The sequence below is a fragment of the Plectrocnemia conspersa genome, unplaced genomic scaffold (assembly GCF_051122295.1).
Source record: "Plectrocnemia conspersa isolate PC_06_02 unplaced genomic scaffold, ASM5112229v1 ptg000006l, whole genome shotgun sequence".
Classification (NCBI taxonomy): Eukaryota; Metazoa; Arthropoda; class Insecta; order Trichoptera; family Polycentropodidae; genus Plectrocnemia; species Plectrocnemia conspersa.
Window position 1 is genome coordinate 10,634,663 of NW_028277170.1, and position 26,953 is coordinate 10,661,615.

A 26,953-nucleotide genomic window follows, 5' to 3' on the forward strand; every position below is an offset into this window, starting at 1 on the left:
TAACCTAAAAAAGGAAAAGTAAAGAAAGAGAAACTTCAAAAGTTATCAAAGTTTGCAAACGATAACCTTGAACGCATACATACGAAAGTGTGAATTCTGTTTTTGATAATTTATTGGTGAAATATACATGAAATATGTATGTATACGAATCATTGTATATTTTTTCTTCACAATAACGTCTTTTCTATTTCGTTTTGAACTTTGCTCGTTATTTACAAGGTTAAGGGTTGCGAGAGATTGTGAAAGTTTTCGTCGATTTGTCACTGAATGATCATATAATATATTATCCGCGATATAGGATAGTGAAACTTGCGGGTGTTTGCATAGAATATACCAAATACGTAAATATGTTTTTTTAATAATATATAATATTTAGAAGAATCCTTCATTTTATCAGTTTGTAAACAAAAGCATTTTTACGAGCAATCCTAATAATAAAAACGAAGTCAATTTATTTATTTAATGATTATTGTTTCAATTAAAATTTAATAGCGTATTTTTTATATACATATTAAAAATAATATATTTACGTGATATAGGAGTTTCAGTCTCAATATTTTTGGCATTATAAAGAGAATTTATTTTAGCTAATGTGTGATTTACGCGCAAGTGCTTGTGTAATAATGATCTTGGTCACGAGATCTCTTTTTATTTGATTAGTATTAATTATCTTTCTAAATCTATAAAGATTTAAATTGTATTTTTTTTGATTAACGCTAATTTATGTTTTCAAAAATAATGCGTTTTAATTTTAAAATTTAAGCCATAATATACTATTAAATTAAATGGTTATATCACTGCATTTAAAGATAATTAACTTCCAGTTCCGATTTTACTACAGTAATTTTTTTAATAGTATTGCGAAACTCTGGTAGTATAACAAAAGATTGCCTAGCGGGTTTAATATTTCTTTTACGTTGCTTACTATTTTTAATGGAGTTCGGATAAAAGTCGTTGCTAGTTTTATGAGCTTTAAAATTGTAAATGAAACATGAAGTCGTGTGGTATGCGCGATAGTAAACTTGTAGGTTGAGTTTTTCTTGTAGGTCGTCATTTACTAATAAATGACGTCATCAAGAGTCTTTATTTAAGTTTTTATTTTATGGATTCTATACAAATAAAATATAAATATACGTGTTTTAATTGTTTTTCATTTAATTACGTAAAACCAAGGTTTCATTTATTTTATGTTAGTATTGAGTATTAGAACATTTTTAGTTTTAAAAAGCATCGTTATTTTAATAAAAATGCCAGTTATTTGCGGTCCACTTGAATATTTATAATGGATATAAGACACTCATATGAAAAAATCTCTTTCAGCAAATTCTAGTTTGAGCGCGGTTGGGGGTGTAACGAAACTTTTATCCGAACATCAATATTCTATTTTCATCTAAAGTTTTTATCTCAAATCAAAACTTTCGTCGGCGCTAGTTATTTTTTTATGTGATATATGTATATATAAACGTATATGGTATATATTATATATAGAGGCTCGTATAAATCATTTTTTATCGAAATCTTTTGATATAAATTTAATAACATACATATATGATTGAGAGATCACACGCATAAAAAATCGCAACAAGTATGGTATAAAAAAAAGCTTAAAGATATATAAATAAAAATTAGGCAACGATACATTACATATAAATAAATAAGCATTTATAATAATTAAGAAACTAGCGTTTTTAAATTATTTCTTATCCTTGCTGTTATAAAAATATTAATTAATATTAATTTTTTAAATTTAACACTATTACTTTTATATTATTTCCGTAATTGAGAATGATCCTTGTCAATTAAAAGGTATATATTTAATGCATTATAACATTAATTATTATAATTTAATTTTAGTATACCTTTCATGAAGTACTATCTGAGTTGTATAAAAATATTTCATTAGTATTACTAATAAAATATATATATATGCTATTAAAATTAAAGTTTGCCGTTAGAATCTTAAAATTATATTTTTTTTATAGTAAATTATCGTACTTTTTTTACTTATAATATATATAAAGTTTAATATCATATGTTAAGAAAATTATTTTAAGATATAAACTGATTTGTCGTTAGCTATAATTAAAATAGCAAATGTAATATATTCTTGCCACATTAAAAAAAATGGTAAAAATAAAACCATAGATGATTAATTTAGAAAAATTGTGTTTAAATGTTTTTCAGATGCTTAAAAAAGCTTATCTATACGGAGAAATAAAAATATATTTATATTACTTTCTATAATAGCACTAAAATGAATCCATAATATACAATTAAAAATCAAAGAGTACTTATTTTTTAAATTTAGTCAAGTACTAAAAAATGTTACCTTTTTAATAACGTCGAAGTGATCTATATTTTGTAAAAATGTAAATTGATACATAAAACAGTAATAAAATAATTAATAAATTTTAATTGTATATCATAAAATCCTAATATAATTTAAGTGCTTAAAAATATAAAAATATTATTAATTAAAAAAAAATGTATTTATTTATTTCAATAATTTTTTTTTTATTGCTGTGACTAGTTCATAGTAAATATATTAAATAATGGAATAAAAAAACATGACGCAAAATATATTTAAAAAATAGATATTATGTTTATTTGACCTCAGTTTACCCTCAAAGATAAATACCCGTATTTATTCTCACAAGCATATGTGAAAGTTTAAATTTAGTTCAAGGCGCTCTTAAGAAATTTTAATTTCTTCTACGCTCTTTAATTCCGCTAGTTATTTTAAGCGTGATTTAACTTGAGGGTAATGTAATTAAATCTAAGCTCTCATAGTCAACACTTGAAAATGGAATTTTACGTTTAAAGACACCCGATAGGAAGTTCCTATCTTCGAAAGCAATTAATTCTGTCACGTTCAGGTTTTAATACTGTTTCAGAGAAATACTACTATTTTATATTAGTATGTATTGTTTATTGTTTATTAGCACTTGAAAGGATATTTGTGATTCTGTGAAAAACAGCGCACAGACTATACGCTAATGAACAGAGAAGTGCTACTTAAATAATAAAGGTCACCTTTGATCAAATAATTTGTACTTGGAACTCAGAACTAATATTTAGCATCTATACATAGTATTATTAAGAATTTTTACATAGAATAAGATAAATCATTAATTAAATTTTTTAAAGGCATACGATAGGGCTATTCTTAAAGAAAGTATCAAAGTCTTTCAATCTGTATTTGTAAGGGATTATCACTTAATATATATAAAAATATAAATACGTATATTTTTTTATATATGTACTAATCATAAAGGTTCTACACTATTTATCGACCGATGAATTTACTACAAAAAATTCAGTTTCAGCTAATTTTTCATTTGCCCTTCCGAAGTGTCTCTTGCACTATATTCGGAGCTCAATTTAATGATCAATCGATCATTATTTTTTTATATAAATATTTTTTTTCGGTAATTTCAGTTGCGGTGCGGTTTAATTGCCGCAAAAAACCGTGTCATGTTAATGAAAGATATTAATCTGTGTGAAAAATGCGAAAACTTTACGTTGTGACTTAAGAAAAGTCATAAGCGTGGAAAGTTTACGTTTTGCATATGACGTGCATAATTTGTGGCCGTCCGCGATTTTTTAGAGTAACGGCAACAGAAACTAAATAACCAGTGGTTTTCAAATAACGATTAATAATCAATTGTCAGCTATGATGTAAGCTACAATTATTAAAACAATATCCTTAATAATTATGATTGTAAAATTCTTTTTACTCATATACTAAAAATAGTTATTAAACCTAAAATTAAATTTAAGACGCTATTAAGGATAAAGTAATATAGTATAGTTGATCTTTTGGATGTAAAAAAATAGTTCATTTATATTTAATAATAATTTTGGATATATGTTAATACTGAATACCAATATTATTAAAACTCATATATCAAATGATTTAAATTTTTTGTAATGATTGCAGAAGAAATATCAATTATCCATATCCTTGTAACTAAAATAAAATAGAATAAGGAGCCGGATGACTACAGCTATAAGCGAATGCAGAGGTCCTGACTTTAACAGACATCAGAAAAGGACGCTATTATGATTTTTGAAGATGTTCCAGAACTTAATATTGTAATTCCTCGATAACTGATTAATTGGCAACAAAACCTTTTAGTAGCTTAAGAAAATGCTTAGTGACACAGCTTTCCACCTAATTCGTACAAATATTTTGATGATAAACGAGATTCATAAAGTGACACAGTATTTTTTGACACTAAAAGGCAGATGGTCGACAAAAGCCCATATCTATAGAGAAGTCTGCAAAGGATCGAATGCAATTTTTTAAATATTAACTCATGACAAACCTTGTCGAAGGCCTTCTGAAAAGCTGTATATATGACGTCTTCGAGTTTTTCCGATATATAATTCAAAAGTGATGTAAATTTAAAAAACCCATTCCCTAGCTCTCTTATATGACAATAATTCAGGTATCTTCTTACGCTGTGAATTCTTTAGCAGTGGTAATACAGTACGCTGTCGATGTAAATTACGTGTTTAACGACCTGTGCATTTATCGTTTTGGCGCGCTATATGGCATTAGTTGTAGGTCAGTGTGTGTGCGTGTCGAAACACGAGTATGCATTAATGCAGCGATGTAAATTCGCGATCCGAATTGACGGTATGTAATGGAGGCAGTAAAGGCAATAGTGTGTAATTTGGGTAAAATAATATGCACCTGTAATTGCAATCAGATAACGAGAACTGGACTGAATCAAGCGTATTGTTACCGCCCATAATAATTATCTTATATACGACTGCTAATAGTCTATGTATTCCCAAAGGATTTTAAAACAGCTATAGGCAAATGAAAACTCCTACAATACATATATAAAAGATGTTTTTTTAGAGATATAGAACTTAAAAATAAAATAAAAATTAATTACAAATTTTAATCAGAAAAGTGTCTTTTAAAATAATGAAAGTTCAGAAATTCCGTATGAAAAACTAAGTAAGCTTCAGTAACGCCCTAAATGCAATTAATGTAATTATACGATTATTTAGAAAAATTAAATTTTACAAAAATTCGTATAGAGGGAATTTAATATCGATAATGTGGTATCCCTTTGTTCCGATGATCGAAATTTTTTTTAAATTATGTATCTCCATTAAAATTTTTTTAATAATCTTGATACTACTAGTATTTGTAATGTATCGAACATTTGTATAGGAAAATATATCTGAAGTACTAGCTCCCATAAAAATAACAGTTGAAGCTCTTAGTCGCCGAAATGGCGCTTTATTGACTTTTGAAATTATTGTTAATTTCCTGTTGAAAAACTTGTCCGAAATCAATACAATTTTATCGCAGGAAATGTTTTCAACTCTGAAAGCCAAAATAGAAAAAATACCGAATATGAGCCTCATTGGTTTAATTTATTACTTACAAAAACCAATTATGTTATCAGCACAAACTATTTTTCAAGTTGTTCCAAAAACGTATGTATAAAATATGGTCAAGAGTTATTGAGACGAATTTTTTCGAGTGTAGAAAGAGTTCGGATATCAAAGTAATTAAGAAAAAAAAAACACTGATTGTATTGTCATAAATCACATAAATATTTAAACTTAAACACAATTATTAAAAAGAAGTTCATATCTTAGAATCAACAGAAAGTGAACGAATATTTTCTACAGCGGGAACATTTCTAACGAAAATAAGAAACGGGCTATTCAATTCTTCGTTAAATGCCTTATTATTCTCTGAATATTATATAGCCCTAAATTTGTAAAATATTTATTTAATAAATATCTGACAATTTTTTTTAATTATCTTATATACATATCTATGTTTTTTTCTATGAATTAATTTAATAATTATCAAGTCTATAGTCTAGGAAATTTTCGAGATTCTTTTTTATTTTTTTAATGTTGCTTATTACATATTTAAATAAATAATTTTTTTAAACATATATATATTTACATTTCATTGGTTGCTGGTTTCTACCATTATTACAGCTTACGATTGATTAGCTAAACTAAGAGGAATCACAAAAATTAGAATAAAAAGAGAACTTTAAATATGAATTAAGAAATGGATTGAATGTATTGTCTTTGTATTCTAAAATATATTGTTTTAGTTTAAATTTTTCGAATTTTAGAATTAAGTAAAAATTTGTGTAACTTAATTGAAATTGTTTTTTTCCGTAAGAGTTATGGTAGCTGTGTTGTCGGTACATCAATAAGTTTCTTAAGTTTTATTTTGCCTTAAATTTTCATTTAATAAAATAGTTTTTATTTAATTTTAAAACAAATATATTTAATTTATTATTATTTTGCATATTAAAACTAGGCATTTAGTTATACGTTTGTTTTTTATTTCCTAAGAAAAGGCAATTCGCATTTTAACTTTACAATTTTTCCTAGAATTTTCCAGATATTAAAAAAAAATGTAATATGTATAAATAAAATATGAAATTATAATATTCGTAATATAGTGGCTTATCTTATCTGATCATTATTGTAGTTATTAGATTACCAAAGCAAAGATAAACCGATCAATATAGTTAAGAATATCATGAATTTTTTTTTTGCCATTCAAGAAAGTAAGCGTATTTACAAACATCTCGCACGGAACCACCTTTACTTATGCAGCGGTGTATAAAAATGCAGTGGTTTTGAAACATTTAATAAAAATCGTATAAAAATTATTGACTTATGAAAATTCTCGAGAAATAAAAATTCTAGATTTAGTATTTTTCTCGAAAAATTATCGACAGTTATTTATTAAGAAATAACATCTGCATTGAAACTTTATATTTGAAATTAGGAAAATACATTCTGTAGCTATATATTTTTTAAATAAACCAATACAATCAAACACAATAAAACACAAAACATAAACGTAGTTGCCCAAGTTTTACTTATACTTAGCTGTGAAACTGTTATTAGTGGGGCTTTTTCGTATGAGCAACTATATACCTTTGCGTTTTTGTTTAAACTTTACTTTAAGTACGATGAATTGAAGAAACTTTTGGTCAGAAAAGTTGCAAAGTTCAAATAAAATGTTCACTCACGTATGTATTATATTATATTATACATACATGCACAAAAACAGGACACGAAAAATATTTTTTTCTAGACTGCATTGAAGGTGGTTGAACTTTCGGAAAAGTTTGTCCGCAAAAGAGAGTACAAGACCTGCTCTGCAAATATGACGGCTTATGAAATTTAACCCACTTACTTGTAGTTTCTAACGGTAGTTTTCCGACTGTGGCCGAAAGGGTAAAATTGTAAAACTGAAACGAAGCAGAAAATGCTCATAAATTAAAATACACCGAGTCAGAGTTTTCCGAGGGCAAATTCTATATTATTTTTAACACCTACTTACTATATAACATTTGTAAAAGACTCGAGTGGTTTACGTCTAAGCAAAATTGATTGTTTAAGCAATTTATTTTAATGCTTTACAATTGGCTCGGTAGTAAAATATGCGTTTTAGGGATTATATCCGGTCAGAGTACGGTGGTTTTTGCCGAAACCTGTAAAACGGAAATCGATCAAATTTTATTGCTGTTCATTCGCAACTGGGCCTAACTAGGTGAATGGAATATAAATTGGATTTAACCGCTACCGGTTAACCGGTTATTGAATCGTATTTATTTTAATATTATTTTTCCGAGCAGAAAAAAATAATTCAATTAATTAAGTCCAAGTTTATTATAATATTAATATAATATATATATACACATCCACAGACATTGCCTTATTGCAGAAAATGAGACGTTTTATTTGTTTGATAGAATATGGTATAAAAGTCTAGAATAAATATGTATTATTACCTAAATAAAAAAATAAATAAGGAGTTTCGTTAAACTTTTAAATTTACTTAGCAAGAAAAAATTAAGCAACCCTTACCTGGACAATTCCTAATCATTAAAAATTATTCGGAAAAGATCTAGAAATATGGTATACATGTTTCAATCTAAACCAAAATAATAAATATTTATAAAAAAATATACCAATCATAGTATTGAAAAAATATTCAATGATTCGCATTTCGCCAAAGTAGATAAATACAGTATTACCAATAATAATTTTCTGGAGCTGCGTCACGTCGAAGAATATTTCCCAGTTGGGTTATAAGTTTAGATGCATAGACGTTTCCCTTTCGAACAATTTATTTTTTGTATTTCTTCCATGAAATATTGGTTAGCTGTCTTCTCATAGCCGACTGGGTTCGTGAAGAGCAGCCCTGAAATTCCGAAAATACACTTATACCCACGTAGGATACTTATTAAGTATGGCAGACGTTTTGAAATTCTCTAAATTTGAGTGGGGACCCTTTTTATATATAATATGGACCCTTGACGTCTCACCCAAACGCGTAACATAAAACGTACACGTACATAGGGAAGAGTGGGTTAACTCGGTCCTTTTTCCACATTAAGCTATTTAAAAATATTTATTATTTTAAGTATATTCAATAAACAATAACGGAATTTAATGGGATAATTGAAATGCAGACTATTCGTTAAACTTATTTGTTAAATCCAATAACCTAATTCCGCTGTTCCGATGAAAATCCGATTTCGCCTATTCGATCGCAAAGCAACAATTCGATTGTGGTTAAGGTGAAATTTACAATGTATAATCAACCGAGTTTAATATGAATTTCAGTTTAAATTATTTAATTGGTTAAGGTAATAAATTTATTAAGTTTTCAAATAATAATAATTTAACGTATTTTTACTTTTTCTTTATTACTATTAGTCTAATTTTATTTTACTTGATAATTAGAAAATAGTAAGTAACTCAGTCTCTTTATATCGCTTAGAGTCTAAAACCCAAAATAAAAAATATAGATTTGCAGAATATTGTGAGATTAATTAAGATATATATATCTAAATATTATATTTAAATTATTACCATCTGTCAATTGTACACAAACTCAGAAATACTGCTCTAATCATTTATTACTATCTGCATACAGTAACAGCAGCATTTTTCCGCAGCCCTAATGTTGTTCACAGAAAAAATATCAAATTTCTTTACATAAGCGTTGATGGTTATTGATTTATAATGATGAATTTCAACTAGAATTTTTTGCATTGCGCCATGTCGAATTGTTGAGTCAGTATTCCGTTTTAATAGTTGTACGTGTATTGTACTTTCGCGTGTATATATTATAGCTACACAATGGGACTATAAATTACATCTAGCGCATAGTTGGAGTTTGTTTCGATCGCTGCGGTAATAAATTCGGCTAGAAATCTTTGCACTCGTAAATGGGACATTTAATAAATGAGGGTTGGCCCGTAATTGAAATTTTGCTTTCGAGGCCGAATTTGCGCCGTTGCTAAAAAGTTTTTGCCAGACGGGAGATTTATACTTTTTCACGTGTATTATGTTTTTGCTGCTACGAAGTTTTGGATAATTTTTCTCTCTGTACTCTTAGCTGCTTTTTGTGTATGACTTACATTAGTCGTGTGCTTACAATTAAAAGGACACTAATAATAAAAAGAAATGTACTAGACAATGTAAATGGCCACATTTACCTAATTTTAAAATCACAGTACAATATTAAAAGTATAAGCAATATCTAAACTATTTTTTTAGATTTTTTGATTTATAAGTGATATTAAACATTTACAAAATCGTGTTCTAAAAATATTTATTGTAAAATAATTTTTCTGCACTATTTTCAGAAACCACTAAAAATGTAATTTATATAAAGTAAATATTATAACTCTTTTTAGATACAAATAAAGCAGTTTGATTGCTTTTGATAGAGGCAAATTAAAAATAAAATCGAAAAAAGGGCAAGAAGCTAGAGTTTGACAAGTATTATATATAGGGACAGGAGCTCTATGATAAGGTAAAGTTACTCTCTCGTTCAATGGGCTGACGGTGTAGTGGCGATAAAGCTTCAATCGTCTCTAAGCAAGGTAGAAATAGTTGCTCATATCATTGCGAGCGAATGTCATTCATGCCTGTTAAGATCCGTAGATGATAACCTACCAGAAAAAAGCGATTCATTCTCTACTTATCAACTTGTGTAGAGTCACTAACAGCAACTTAAATAAGTGCATTATTAGATTTTACGTCAAAGCGACTCTAGAGATTCATATATCATTATATACATAGCAAGAATTCTATTATTTTTATTTTTATAGATTACTTAATAAAATAGTATTACTTCACAAGGAATAGGCATAGTGTGTTGAAATGGTTCTGATTGATTGTTTGTTTATTAAAAAAAAATATTTTAATGGTAAGCGAGTTCATTCTATAAAATATTGGTCTTGGGTCCGCAATAGCAACAAGCTCTTGAGAGCAAAATATCCAAATTTGTTTATTAAAGTCTAAATATGATCTAGATATTTACACTTTACGTTACTTTCCTGTTTACTTTCGATCAGCAGTAGAAAAGTTTTTTTTACGTATGGTAATATAATTGCCTTGTATTTATTTTAGATGCTTCAAATTTTCCACCTCTCAAAATATTTATTAAGTATTTCATTCAAATTTATTTGTAATTTATTGTGGACTAGTTTAGAACTGCAATTACTCGTATTAGTATATTTCTTGTTACAAGGGTTAAAAAATTATTATATTTAAATATTTTGTAGCACCTATTAGTAAAACATCTAGGGTATGATCATATTTAGCAGTGTTTGAACTACGCTTTGTTTTATGACGAGTCATTAATCATCTTGATAAATTATAATTCATATATAACAAGAAAAATATATTTCTTGTAGAACTCAATTGAATCAAACAGGTTGGTAAAACCTTGATTATATATACTTCTATATTGAATATCACAATAGAATTCTGAAAGGCCATTTATATATATATGTATATTATAAAATATACAAAACGTGGTGCACCTGACGCGAAATAAGTTTTTCCATTATTCATATATAGTTTCATCAGCAATAATGAAGCTTAAATAGTTAACCGGCAACACTTACTTTAATATTAGCGGATCCGCTTGACTAAAATATCATTACTTATGCATTAACGTATCCTGTGTGTATGAAGCTGGCAAAGTAATCATTTTACACGTTTTCACCGTTACACGTTCAACGAAACAAACAACAGTTCAGAAGCGTAGCGAAATTATTTCATACTTCCGTTTAGTCAAATGTAGATCGAATAATAAACCTATTTACAAGGATTCATAAATAAATTAGTAAAATAGTTGGAAAGTTGAGTTTAAAGTTCGATGATTTAAGATAAATAAATAAATATTTAATATTAAATGTTAAGAATTGTTAAAGATTTTTTTAGATGTGTTGTGGAATATATTTACAGTTCCTTACTATATTTAGGTACTGCACCTAGAAAATGTGTGAATACTGGGGGCTTAACTTTTTGAGTTATAATTATTATTTTAAAATTGCTCTAATTTATAAATATAGTATTGGTATTTAATTGTTTAATTAAATATTTAATTGTAGAATAGTGCAAATAGGAAAAAAAGATTTTTATAAAAGGGTTCAACTAGTTACACCATCGTAGTGTGCTAGACAATGCGTCGAGCCTTCGTAAAAACCGCTATAGCTATCTAATCACCTCCTGCATTCAATTTCTTGAACAAAATAAAAATAATCTGTAACTCAATTTTTCTGGCGTCTATTTCGGTTGCAAAGTTTTGGCCTTATTTTCCGAATTGTAATATTATTAAAGACCTCATATTTTAAATTTTTTTTTGCAAAACCAGAGTTTAATGAAATCGAACAATATTTATAAATTAATAAAGATAGCATTATATATTTTTAATATAAATAAATGTTACTTAGTAATCTTATAAAACATTAAAAAATAATAGCTGCTAAATTGTATAATTAATTAATTTGTTTAATAAATTATGTGAGAAAATTTCTAATATGTATGTATGTATGTATAAAAACTTTTATATTAGGTTACGATAAAATATTTGTTTTGGATGCCTTAATGAACAACCCAGTTCTATTAATTTGGCGCTAGTTAGTAAATGCTTTATCTAATTGAACGTTGGCTTAATCGACCAAGATAGAAAAACATGTATCCACATAGTACATGTGTATGTGTTTGTAAGTAAATGCTTTTTAAACATAATCGCTTTTTATTAACGCATAGATAATTCTTTTTATGTGGTAGCTTATATTTTTATAATTTAAAATTTAGTTTCCTTCTAAAGATATAATATTCTCTCACCTTTCAGTCAATTTTTTAATTCCATTAGTATAGAATGTTGGAGGTTTTGATTCAAAATATCTGATAGCCTCCTATTTACATCTTCTGGATTTTGAATTATTTTTATAAGGAAGTCTTGTGTTAATTGAAATAAATAATAGTTAATAGGAGCCAGATTTAGATGATAAGGTAGTTGAGATAAAACCTTCCAGTCAAGTTCCTTGATTTTATCGAGTGTCACCTTCTGTTGTCCCGGTCATTTTTATTTTCTCGTGCAAATGATCCAGCTGATTATAATATAAGTTTTCTGTTATTGTTTGGACAGGCTTAGAAGTTTATTAATTATTTATTATGATTAGCATATTTTTAGAATTGAATTATGAAGGAATTTTACATAAATGAGAATCACTGAATTTACTTCTTAAATAAATATGGTAGTGATTAAATAGTAGTAGTGGTAGTGGTGGTAGTAGTAGATAGTAGTGATTAAAACAAAACAATAAACGAAAATAATGATAAATGTGAGATGTAAGTAAAATAATCATAAGCGTTTGATATGGGAAGTTATAGAAGTATGGATAAAGTTCTGCAATGACCGAATTCTCTTCATAATAGGACTCGATCGAGAACTTCTTTCAATCATAAAACAGTACACTTTAGACATATGATGTGGAAGGGAGAGGGCCTTAAATATGATCATATTTTTACTTTAATAATAAGAAAAGTTAAAGTGAAAAATAAATCAGAGGAAAAAATGTCTTAGTTGCGAAACACACGCCTATGGACAGGTATGATAGGTATAATACCAAATTGAGCAGCAGAGGACCGTAAGAGATACTTGTAACCAATTAACAACGTTGTCATTAACCTCTGGAATCGAACATGACACCATAATATGATATATGTATGATTATTGGTAAATTAATTTTAGTCCGTCACTCATTTCAAATTTTCAATCTTACCTGATTCTTTAAAAAAAATGTAAGCCTCTTTGTTACAGTATTAGGATGTGTGTATGGCTTTGAAAATACGTTGATATTATTTAACGAATTAACTTTTTGCGTACTATCACAAAATTCTAAGTATCACACGTTTTCCCTGCCACCATCATAATATCCTTCAAAACCATAATTACAACAACCACTACTACCTTTTATAAACGTTTTCTAATTAAAGTTTTTTATATATGTTCTGTTTATTTGCCTTCCTATGTAAAGGTAAAGTTAAAATGTTTTTCACTTGTGAGTTCATAAAGTAGTTACCGAGCAAAATGTGCTCTTTTGAAAGAGCACACAAAAGTTTTCTGGAAATTATAACTTATTCTCAATTAAATTTATAATCATGTTCTTGCATATTTTTTTTTGAAAAACTAAATGATATTTCATCAAATTCCCGGTAATTAAATTTCCGACACGATATTTGCAGTAAAAAAGCATAGATATTTTGAATTTTGTAAAAAGATTTTTTTATTTCACATTTAAAGTGCTTTGGCATTGTTCGTTTTGTGTAGACTTTCAGAGCGTAGCATTAACACGACACGAATATTCCCACGCGACCTTCACCTCGCAGCTTAACCCTTTGGCACGCGTCCGCGGCCCTTGCGTTCGACAGGCCCGTCTCTCTGGCTAATCGAAATGGCCCCCTTTCCGTACGTGGATTCGGCGGGGCCTTTGCCTACGCGGTTTATTGGCCGACTTGCTTTGCTTTCTTTCTTTCTTTTCGCATTCCTTCCGCAATTCTCGTTGTTGCACAGTGCGGCCAAATTTGTATATGTATATACATATGTAGAATTACTGATTTATTATAACATTTTCGTTATTAAAAATAAATTAATAATAAAAATAAAAGAATAAGATAAATTACAAACAGTTTAGTTTTTGTAAAAATCACATATCAAAACACGAATTTAAGCATATATGCGATATCAATAATATTTAAAAATGTACTGGTGTTTTCTTGTTAGATATAGAGAAAGCTTTCAATATAGTATGGCATGACAGTTTGACTTATAAACTATACAAATGTAAGACTCACAACTATCTGATACGCTTTATACGCTTAAACCTGAGAAGTAGAAGCTATGTTGTATCACTAAATTATAAGCACTCTATACCGCGTAAAATTCTAGCTGGATTTCTTAGGGAAGATGTTCTTGGCTATTTATTTTATCTTGTACATAACCGATATTCTAAAATTAATAAATACCCGTTTGTCCATTTACGCTACAGATACAGTTATTTTAACAAGTGCTTTATAACCAATTGCGAATAAATTAAAAAATGTTTCGTATTCTAAAATAAATATTATGAGAGCTAAAAAAAAAATTAACCGAATTAAAACAAAAGCAATTATTAGCTTCTCTACAAAATGAACAAAATGCACCTGAACTAAATTAAATAAATATATTTTAAAATTTGCTCTAAGGAGCTAGTCGCCATTGCGGCCCATAGACCGATATTTAATAATATAAAAAGCGCGCTTCTTAAAGTTTTTTTTAACTTAATATAAATTAGATACATTTGAGCACATGACTACCTGCTGTAGAATAACACCAGTCATACTATTTAGATATTATTTAATACTTAAAATGAGTTTCATATCTGATTAACTGATATCTACCGTATATACTACCTTCATGAGATCTTTGGAAAAGAGCTAGGTAACATTTGGTTAGTGACAGTGGATCGAGATTAGCGGAAGCCATCTTGCTATACAATAACCATACACTTGCGATGATTAAAATATATATTTACGTCACAAAATTTCAAATACTTTTGCAGATGCTGAAAGCAATGCTACTGACTTGTCACCCTTTTTATAAATCAGGGTTACCTTAGAGCACAAATCTTGAAAACAAACTTTGGTATATTTATTAGATTAATCTGATTTATATTCAGTTTATTCTTGTTGAACTCCATTCGTTATAAATTTTTAATAAATATTGAAAATTATTTGTCGATTGTTTATTTTCTTAGTACAGATATTCATTGGTGGTGTAGGATCCACCGTTGAACATGTCATGAAAACTTGTGCATTTCATGTTTCGATATACCTTTATAAATATAAGTAGTATTGTACAATATATAAATAATGAATAGCTTCATTTTACGATCTAGATCTGAACATATCGCGTGGTTGCTACATCACTAATAATTTTAATTTAGCGGTCGCACAGAAAATAAGTTTTAATAAATCTTTGTTTTTTGAGCGAAAACGAATTTTTTCCAGGCTAGCTAGGTCTATGAAAAACGCATGGCAAAATCTAAAACTTCTATTTGAAACTCGCTTCTGACAATACATCAAGAATTTGCTCCTAAGTTTTTTCATAGATGGAAATTTCCGCCGAATAGTATAGACGGAGAAGACCTAGACCGCTTCCCTCTACATCTGTCATTCAGAGTTCAACCCACTTCCATGACGAATTGATTCATCTAACGCAGAATTCACGTATACATAAACATGTATACGTGACTTGTACCAATAATAAATAACTGGTAACAATTTGTGAATATCACAAGTGGGTTTCTGTATTGTGATATATATTCAATAATTTATTTGTTTTAATATAAATGGTAAGTACAAGTTTTGTAATTGCTATGGGATGGTATCGGTCGTTTGGCCTCACTGTGCGCTAGGTCAAGTATTGATTTGGCGCGAATTTCGCATTCATCTCGCATTTTTACAGGCCACCACGATAATTAACATCTTACACGCATTCGCACGACTCTAGCCAACTAACAGCAGTACTCTTTCCAGATTAACGATAGGCGAACGAAGCGGGAATTAACGACGGAAACGTTTTAATGCCGCAACGGTGCGATTGGACTTTTTGATTTTCATGACATTTGTAATAGACCAGGATTAGCAATTCAATTTATATTTTGAACGGCATAAATCTTTATAACAAAACCTTAGTGAAAATAGAAAAGCATTAAATACATATGCTATTTATTAAAAAATAATTTTATGTTATACGTACATATATATGTACAATACATGAATCCGTAGCTTACTTTTCCCAAATGCCATTCATCATTGTCTGTGCAACTTTTATATGGATATCATTAAAAAATATAATACAAATTATAAAACGTTTTGATATCGTAATGAGATATGAGTAAGTCTTTATATTTTAGTATTTTAGAAGGAGGCATTTGAAACTGGATATCGCGACGAAATAAGGATAAATAATAAAATTTGCAAGTGCTTAGAAATCAATAATGAAAAGAGTGTTCTCTTTGTGGGACGAATAATTTTATCAATATTACACGAGAACCCTATACGAATAAATTTCTTTCGATCCCCCTAAATTTGCAACTTAATATAGCCTTTTTTTGTCTACGTTGACCCAATTGCTTAGATATTCCAACTCAGTTTCTACACTAGAATCGATGTATTGCTTTGCAAAAAAGACATCGCAAAAACAATACACCTTAATACTTTGACCGAGTTTTGAAGCTCGATCTTATCGCAGTTCCGGTCTTTGAGCTGTTTGTCTTCTTGTTTGTTCAAGGAGCCGAAGAATGTTCGTGTAAATTCGACGCTCCATTAAATACTTGTATTTAAAAGGCAAAATAAAAATATAATTGATAAATTAAGAAAAGCTCAAAGAATGCAAATATGTTTATTTTAAATTTTATATTTATTATTTAATAATAAAGTTCATAAATATAAATGTTCTTGAAAAGCGTGTATAAACAACGATTGTATTTAATTATAAACCGACAATTTTCAATTTGTATTAATAATTAATTTTAATATTTTGCTTTAATTACTGAAGTTTAATAATATAATAGAGATGTAGCTAAAGCCTTTGCAATAAAAATATTATATAAATAATTCATTATCATCACACAGACAAAAATGAAATTATATAGGTGAACCGAATCAGTGTATTTTTATCTCGTTATAGCTCTTGTTTCAATCGCTAACACACTCACAGTGATGGTCTCAAGTAATTTAAGACGAACTTTTCTTTACAAATTAATATAAAATGTTTACTTTTTGTTCTTTTTTATTTAAGAAATAAATAAATCTGTATAGTTAAATGTGTATTATATCGTTGATTTTATATTTTTAGATATATATATATTTTTTAATTTGTTTAAATTTATTTTATTAAAAAATAAAATATACAATGATATTTAATATAGGTGTCTTAAAATTATTGTTGCTATTTGCCTTTCCTAAATCCGATTAATATCCGATAACTTGTTTTTCACATGATACGCATTTTGATTTTTTTCGGTTGGGAAGTATTGCATCGATCGATAAGGAGCAAGGTTTAAAATAGAAGGTGAATGATATAAAACATTTAAACCAAGTTCCTTGATTTTATAAAGAATCAATTTCGCCACACAAAGACACGCATTGTCGTGTTGTACAACTATTCAACTTCTGTTGACAAGTGCAGGCCTATTTTAATACTTTCTTTTGCAAACGATTCACCTGATCATAATATAAACTTTTACAACGATTATTGTAGTACAACACATATTTATTATCTCCGGTTATTAAATGGTCGACAAAAGACAAATATCCTCAAGATCTAAAGGTCTTGAGATATGTGGATTCGTGCCGACTTGTTTTCTTGGTTCAATTTATGTGAAATCCATACAATTTGTCCCCAAGCTTTCCCAATCCTCTTTATGGGTCTATGCACTTTTGAATCACATTTTTTTTAATACGTTTATAAATTATATATAATATAAATGTTATTGGTTTAAATTCATTTTCATGTTTACGATTAGTTACAATATTAATTCAATAAGAATATAATACAAAACGCTTGTGGTTTTAATTTAAATAAAAAAATTAAGCAAAAAAAAAAATTTAGGAAATAAAAAACAATAAATTTAGTGATTGTTTGAGTATATCTCATTGAAGAACTGAAATTATTTATGTTTTAGCTTTAAAAATCTTGTATCCAGCTTCTCTGTCAGCTGATAGATAGTTTTGGTAGTATTTGCTTCGATTTCTGTAGCCAACACATCATCATCTATCATTGCTGGTTTTCCATATCCAGGATTATTCTTGATATCTTAACTTCTAGTTCGAAAATAATTTTTCGATTCAAGACTGACTTATGTTGCTTGTGACACCAGCTTTGAATTTTAAAAACTGGCTTTAGAAATTTCAATGCGGCTTTAACCTCTTAATTTCATCTAAATCTAATTATAAACTTAACGCATTTTTTAGTATGTGCATTTTTAATATATTTTCCAGACATTAATGATTGTTATTGAAATATTTTTATCGCTTTTCTTTCAGTAAAATATATAAGTGAATGGATGAGATCAAAAAAATAACAATTATTAAAAAAAAAATATATGGTATTTAATGATAATTTTGTAAATCATTGTAAATAATTATCTAATTACAAAAAAATGATAAAATAAAATACTTAGATTTACTTTTAGATAAAAACGTAGTTTTTATAACCATATGTATAATTATATACAGGTTTAAAATATATTATCGTATAAAACTAGATTCAACATTTATTATGCACATATTTTTGCATTTGCGGATTTACAAATAAACTTAAATTAAAATTACTTCAGATTATTAAAAATAGTGCTATAAAAACTTGTTAAATTTTTCTTTCGATGCTCACACGGAACACTTCTTGTTTTTTTTATTTGTTCTTTTAAAATTTATTAATAAATATTTTAAGTGTACTTATTATATTATTATTAATGTATACGTAATATATTTATAATTTCAATTTTTTAAATTGTTACCGCAGAATTTTTTTTTTTTTTTAATTATCGTTTATTACATAATTAAATAATACATTTTTATAAACATATATATTTACATTTCATTGGTTGCTGGTTAATTACCATTATCACAATTTACGATTGATTAGCTAAATTAAGAGGAATTACAAAAATAAGAATAATAAAAGAACATAAAATACGTTAAGTTTAGGTCAAAGTACATAAACACCTTTAACAAAAAAAAAAAAAAATTTAAATTATAAATATATATTTTTAATATAAAACTCGTAGACCTGGAGCTGTTAAATTAATAGATAAAATTTATGCGTCAGAGCAAGATGTGCTTTGGCATTTTGTGTTTATATTTAAATTTGAGTTTGTTTTTGTCGTAATCACCGATTCTTGAGATTAACGGGTTAGTATGATTTCGCGGTATTTTTTTATAATAATCATTAGTATGGTGGTGAACATGTTCTTTAATAGTTGGAATTAAATATTTATTATGAAGTTTTTTGAGGTTAGTATAAAAAGGTGTATTATAAATTATTTTTATAGCTTTATTTTGAACAACTTGTAGCTTAGAAAAGTTAGTATTACACGTATTACTCCACACTGGGCAGGCGTAAGTCATTGCCGGTCTGATTAATTGCTTGTATAATAGAATTTTATTTTTAGTATTTAGCGCACGTTTTCGATTAAAAATTGGTTTTAACGCCGCAATGGCTGCGAGCCCTTTAGATTTAAGTTCGGTTATATGTTTATTAAATTTAAGCTTGGAGTCCAGGTGAATTCCGAGGTACTTAACGCTCGCCTTCCATTCTATACATTTTCCCTGCTCGCTTATAATAGTCGGGGGCAAAGGTTGTCTTCGAGTTGTAAAAATTATAGCCTCCGTTTTGTCCTGATTTATTTTTATTTTCCACTTTTTGAAATAATTACTTAAGAGAGTTAAGGATTTTTGCAATTTTATTGAAATAGGCTTAAGACCGTAAGAGCTACTCATTATCGCCGTATCATCGGCATACATTGAAAGACAAGTATTTTTTAAAATAGGTATATCATTTGTGTACAAAATGAAAAGGAACGGTCCAAGTAAACTCCCCTGAGGAACACCAGCTGGGATATTACGCGGTATCGATTGTTCATTATTTACTGAAACAACATAACTTCGACGATCAAGGTAGGAGCGTAACAAGTGTAGCAGATAGTTAGGGGTTTTATATTTGTGGAGTTTGTAAATCAACCCATCATGCCACACAGTATCAAACGCTTTTTCCACATCTAACAATAAGAGTCCCGTTGATTTTTTCATGTTAAAATTAGCAGAGATGTGCTCTGTTAACCTATTGAGCTGATGAGTCGTAGAGTGGTTTTCGCGGAAGCCAAATTGTTCATTGATAATTTTATTCCCCAAAGATCCCTTTAAACGTGATAAAATTATTTTTTCAAATAGTTTACTGAATGACGGTAATAAGCTTATTGGACGATAATTAATTGCGATAGTGTTATCCTTTCCTGGCTTTCTAATTGGGTGGATCTTTGCGGTTTTCCAAATAGCGGGAAAGTACCCGAAAGATAAGCAGGCATTAAAAATATTTGTTAGATAATTGATGCTAATTCTTGGAAGTTGTTTTATCGTTACGTTATCTAATTTATCTATACCGGGACTTTTTCTATTCTTTAAATTTTTAATGATGTTATTAACTTCTGATAAACCAACTTTGTTCACTAAACTAATATCTACGCTAGATGAATTAATATTTCGTATCGCACGGGCGACTTTGTTGTCTATTTTTGAATCTAAGTAATTTACAGTAAGCGAATAAGATGTGGAGAAAGCGCTGGCTAAATTTTCTGCCTTATCCTTGTTCGTGCATGCGATGGTGTTTCCATTTTTTAATGGGGGTATTTCCGAATGTTTATATTTAAGTGATTTAGTTATTTTCCATAAAGAATTATCTGCCGGGTTTAGATTTTTTAGTTTACGCGTCCACGATTCGTTTTTTATTTGCTGAATTTTATCGCGAATATAACTAGTTACGCGGTTTATTACAGATTTAAGTCGCGGAGATTTATTATTTTGCCACTGTTTTCTTAGTTTATTTTTGATTTTTATTATTTCGATAAGTTGTGGAGTAAGTTGATTTTTATTATTATGATTTTTACGCGTCGGTATTGATGATATTTTGGCTTCTTCGATAACGGATGTTAAATAACTGATATCATCGTCAATTTGTTTAATGTTATGCGGAGTATAATTCTGTCGCTCATCTTGCAAACGAGACTCGACTATATCTTTAAACTTTTTCCAGTCAGCTTTTAAATAGTCAAAAAGCGTTTCAGAGACTACCTCCGCTGAACCCTCCAGCGAGAATAACACTGGAAGATGGTCAGAAGACAATGCCTGAACGCAATACATTTCTGACGTATTTAAGTTACCCTTAACCAAAGCAATATCCAGAATTGACGGCGTCATGTGATTGGAAGGGTAATGCGACGGTGAATTTGGAAAGTCAACAATCGTGTCAGAGTCGCTCAAGTAGTTAAAAAGTGACGCTCCAGATCGATTTGCGCCAGAACAGCCCCAATGCATATGACGGGCATTGAAGTCCCCAGTCAGAATGACCGAGTCTCCTAGAGAAAATATCGAATCTAGATCACTTCGGAGCAGTTCGTCACTAGGCGAATTATACCCCGCAGCAATTATTATTATTTTATTTTTATGAATAATTTGAATCGCGACGGTTTCTAGATTATTAGTGTTAGTGTTTATACGTGCGTGTTTTATCGATTTTTTAACAAATATCGCGACCCCTCCGCCTGGCCTTGAGGGTCGGTCCCTCCGAATGCAGGCAAAGTTAGGTAAATATACGTTAACATGTGGTTTTAGATAAGTTTCGGTGACTACGACAATATCAAGTTTGTACTCACTGATTAACAGCTCCAGCTCTCCGGTTTTATTTCGGATCCCACGGGAATTCCACGTCATGAGTTGAATGTCTTCTTTAGAAGAGGTCATCGAGATACTCGACCATCATCAAAGCAATTTCAATTTTGCTAGCGCACTTTCCGGCCTTAGTTCGGATTTCCTGGAGGATAGTCAGCATCCTGCGAAGCTCATCAGTAGACATGACTTCGGATGAGGGCTTCTCAGACTGTCGCGCTTGGGGGCGTTGTTGCGTCTTAATTGGGGTGGCTTCCGGGACGATAGTCGGTTTTTTCACTGCTGGTTTCGTTGGCCGAAGGGCAGGAAACTGACTCTGTTCCAGAGCGAACGTTGGCTTGGGTGCGGTCAGTACGGCGGTATGTGGCTTTTGCTGCCTCTTCTTCATCTGCAGGAGATATTCTGTCCTGCGAGGACAGTCCTTGTAGTTGGCCGGGTGACTTCCGCTGCATCCAGTGCAGGTTGCTGGCGTCTCTCGGTCTTTTTTAGTGCATTCGGAAGTGGCGTGGTTTCCTGTGCATTTCACGCATCTGGGGTCTCGTTGGCAGTTCCTCGCAGCGTGGCCATACTGCTGGCATCTGAAACATTGAGTCGCGTGCGACTTATTACGCTTGTATTTTTCAAGCGTGGCCTTAGTGAAGCAAACGTACCGGATGCTTCTTATGGACGTCACTGTCGTCTCAGCGGAAAATTGCGTCAGGTAGAGCCGCGAGGAGGTCTCTGCCTTGGTGTTCATCGCCGTTACTTTGACGACGCTTAATCCTTGCCGCTCCAAATCAGCAGCGATTTCTTCAACGGGAACCTCAGGAAGCCCCCTCAAGACAGATTTAACTGTCTTGTCTTCGTCGGCAGTGAAGGTGTGAAAGGCACGGCGGCCCTTCAAACCATCCATCAGGGTCGCTCGTAGTTCAAGCGTCGCACACTGGATGGAAACATTACCTCTTCCGGTGTAGCGGAGGGTAAAATTACCTGATTTGGTCATCGACTTGATGAGGTCGATGGTCTGGAGATGTGTGCCAACCACCTCCATGATGACAGGTGGCACTCTTGCGTGTTTACTCCCGGCAACTTCGGGGAGTTTGTCATACCTGTTATGACTTGAAGTCGGCAACAGGTTGGCGTCAGTAGAGGGTCTTGCAGTTTTCTTTGGCATCTGCCATTCATGCTCTGCTGATGGCGATAGGTACGCTTTTAACGTACCCACCGCACGCTTGCGCGTAAGCGTCTTCTTCATCGCGCCGGCAATGTCTCTGGCGTCGTAGTTGTTGCAAATGGTCGCGGGTGGGGGGTCGGAGCTTTGAACGGCAGCGAGAGCAGGCGCGGATGCGTCCGTTCACCGCTGAGGTACAGAGCAGAGTGTTACCGCAGAATGAGTTATTTCTTACTCATGCCTAATTAAGAAAATATATTAATAATATCATTAAACTTTAATTATTGCCATTTCCGTCAAAATGACAGGAAATATCAAAGTGAACTTAATTTAATTTTATCTTATTGTCCTTCAAACACAATACCTTGTAATAACATATTGAATTATATTATACACATAAGTAATTCGTGCTGTTGACAACTTGAATAGCGAAAAGTATACAATTCATAATTTTAACTATCTCTGGCCGGCATAACTTTAAGCATTTCCAAAAGTCTAAAATTAATGGTTATAAACATACACATGTATCTATTCCGCAATTAGTATTTTATGTTTTACTGTTTGAATTTAATATATATTAGATTTTTAAAAGTGGTTTGTAGTAAAAGTTTATTAAAATTGTTCGCTTTTTTAATAAATGATAACCATTTGTATTGATTTTTATTATCCTTTTAATGTACTACTACAACAACAGCAACGCGAACAACACACCAACAACTTTTCGCAAAATTTTCGCTTCTATTGTTTTCTTTCATATCTACGAAATGAATAATGTTTCGCATTGTCCATTGTGCATTTTGAAATATCTATACAGAGAAACGAAAATAATATAGACAGTACGATTTTTCAACGACAATAATATGTATCGTTATATAATACATACATTATATATTATTTATACATAAATAAAGCGGCTATAAAAGCAGATAAGTCCGGCAGTAAAACCAGCGCAAATGATTTATCAACTTTTTATTTCTGAATTACCTCACTCTCTCTCTATCTTTCGGTATTTAAGAAGTACTGTATAAGGCGAAGAGAACTCAACAACAAAGGAAACACTAGCAATATTTTATTCTAATCTCTATAAACGTCCCTCCGTGAAAACTCCCTTTAAGATGTAAATAAACTCATGGGGAAAATTTGGAAATTTTAAAGTTACTCTCGAAGCATTCGAGTCCCTGTTGGGCTTTGTAAGCACCTAATTTTGTTCTGGCTTATTGCAGTCTTATTCGTCGAGTAGATTCTTGCTTATGTAAGAAAGGTAATTTTAACTCTCTTTTATATTTTTTAATCAGCGTCGAATCTTGAGTAATATAAATAACATTGCTACACCATCGATTTGATAAAAAGCTTGTAATTGCGATGAATAGTAAGCAAACGATGATTTAAATTCTTTGCTATTCTTAATTAATACATTGTAATAAAATACAAGATGGTCTAAGACTGTTATATTTTTTAAATTATTTTGCTACATACACTATTTCGGAAAAGTCTGTAAACATAATGTAGAGCTAAAAATTCACCGTGATACTTGGTAGCAATTATTTAGCAAATTGCGATAATTATATCAATAATATGTTACTGTTTTTTAAGACTATCGTTCGATTAAATATTGCTTCGTTCCGATCGTATAAAAATTGCAGTATTCAGGCTAATTTTTAGTGACTTAAATCTTCCTAATTTTTACGAGCGATCGTCAATAGGATCTGACACGAGTTCACGCGGCCATTTTCCGCACATAAAGTTGCATCCTTAACCTGGGGTTTCTAGTCGATCTGTAATCGAGTCTCGGTGCAAAATGAAATTGGCCTCTTTTGCCTTCGTCAGATTTACGACCCTAAATGTTCGGCGGCGGTGGTTCGAATGCGACGAACTTTTGTTCGATAAGTCATCCGAAAGCTCGGTGTTTTATTGTCAAATACTTAAATTTAACTGCGCAACGGGACCGGGCATTTTTGGTTCACATCCACGTTATTTACTGCAGACGAAGCTTGCTTATAACGTGTAGGGATATTTATGTTTGGTGATTTTCAAAAAATATCTTTTAATAACAAATCGATTTTTTCCGCTCACGCCTTTAATATTTAAAACTAGGTTATACCAACGTGTCACATTGGCGTAACCTAGATAAAAGAAAATAAGCAATAGCATGCATTATTTCAACACACAAAAAGTTATAGTAAAAAATAGAAAAAATATATAAAATATTTAAACTAAATAATAGAAACTGTATCAGCTCCTCGTTACTGGCATTAAAAATCAACGTGCAAGGCCAGCGTATTAAGAAGCTGGATAATGACAGGCAAATAGGTACTGACTAGAGTCTCCAATTACTCGAACCATCAACTACTCGGTATCGAATATTAAAATTTTAAAATACTCGAGTACTCGAGTACTTTCGAGTATTTACCAAATGTACCAAAATAGCTATTATTCAAATTCGTGCACATATAAATAAATAAATAAAATACTTAGTATGGTAATTTTTACAATTATTTTAACTTCACGAACATACTTTTTAAAAACAATAATGCAGAAAGTGTCTCGAATTTAATATTACTGCTAACCTTTGGTTTTATTATTCATGTTATGGAAAAAACCCTTTCCGTTGCTGTTGATGTTGATCTTATTGTCATTAACGCGTTGGATAAGGCTTCTAATTTATATCTGTTTGCTTTTTATAGATATACAATTTTTTGAACTCTCTTTTTATGTTCTCTTCTTTCATTCCCTTCTCTGCTTTTCTTTTATTTCCTTCGACTATTGACAAAATAGCATTTTGTAATTCTTCTTGAATAGATTTTTTTTCTTAATAATATACAATATTCTACTCCTTCTGATTAATGCGAAAAATTTAAATCTATATCCTTCGAATATGTATTTGGGTGAATCCTTTCACTCTAGAGCTAAACGGTTTGCAAAGAACTAACTTTACTTTAAATGCCTTTAAAACACACAATTGTTTTGATTCATATTTTAAGCTGAGGGATCAGTATAAACAATTTACAACACTTTACGCTACAACTGAATAGTCATAAAACCTAAAAAATTTTTTTGTTGATATTTCATATTGTTCATTGCCATAAATTAGATAAGTCGGGACTGTCGAACAGAAAACACAAAAGAAATTTCTCCGTCGTACCCACTAACATAGTCGACTATGAAAAAATTATACCTGATAGTAACCGCTCTAACTCGGGACTTCGGGCATAAACGCCAAATAAAAGCAAGACGTTAACCTTTACCGGACCGAGTTAAAGTTATTTTTGTTTCTGAAATATTTCAAATTTTTTTAATTTCGAGTATTAATCGAGTAATTTTCAAAATACTCGATTATCAAGTACTTGAAAAATAGACAAAAATACTCGAGTATCGAGTACTCGATTACTCGAATTGGAGACTCTAGTACTGACTCTAATGGGCATCAGATGAGGACGCGATCGTAATTCTCAAAAACTAGAATACCTTAAGAAGAGTATGATTGTCGACAGAACTCTTTACTTGTTTTAAGAAATGCTTAGCGACATACTACTTTTTGCAAAAAAATATTCTTAAAGAAAGGCGCTGGGATACAAGAACGGATAATACCCAGTTGTATGAAGGTGTCTCAAAAACTTTTTTTAAGCTTTTCCAAAAATGAGTGAGTAAACATGACTTACGTATATAGAGAACTTCCACTTGTTTCAGCCGAATATCCTTATTTAAAGGTCCTCCAAAACCTTTATTGATTTTTTTTTAAAAGAATCGAAATATTCGAGGATTCTAAACTATATATTCCGATTAATAAATAACCTTATTGTGAAATTTTTTATGGATAATTTTTATACCACGTTTATATACCTCTTAAATTGTGTCAATATATTAATAATGCTTTACGGCAAACTCCTGTGTTTCATTGAAAGCAATATCATATAAAATTGATCGTATTTTAATCATGTATAAAGAATATTTTATTCTGTTAGTTGTAATTTGACCGTTTAAATCCATGATTTA

The 26,953-nt window shown here is 30.0% G+C and overlaps 2 protein-coding genes across 2 annotated transcripts in view; one reads left to right on the forward strand and one right to left on the reverse strand.

Annotated features, from left to right (window-relative positions):
• LOC148234210 (uncharacterized) overlaps positions 1–26,953 on the forward strand; it is a 367,579-nt gene that overhangs the window by 26,105 nt on the left and 314,521 nt on the right. The window lies entirely within an intron of this gene.
• On the reverse strand, positions 21,450–23,163 carry LOC148234211 (uncharacterized). Its single transcript, XM_088187833.1, has 2 exons — positions 22,461–23,163; positions 21,450–22,388 (listed from the first exon to the last, which is right to left on the reverse strand). The coding sequence occupies exons 1-2, from the start codon at positions 23,042–23,044 to the stop codon at positions 21,872–21,874; spliced, it is 1,101 nt and encodes a 366-aa protein (XP_088043959.1). The 5' UTR covers positions 23,045–23,163; the 3' UTR covers positions 21,450–21,871.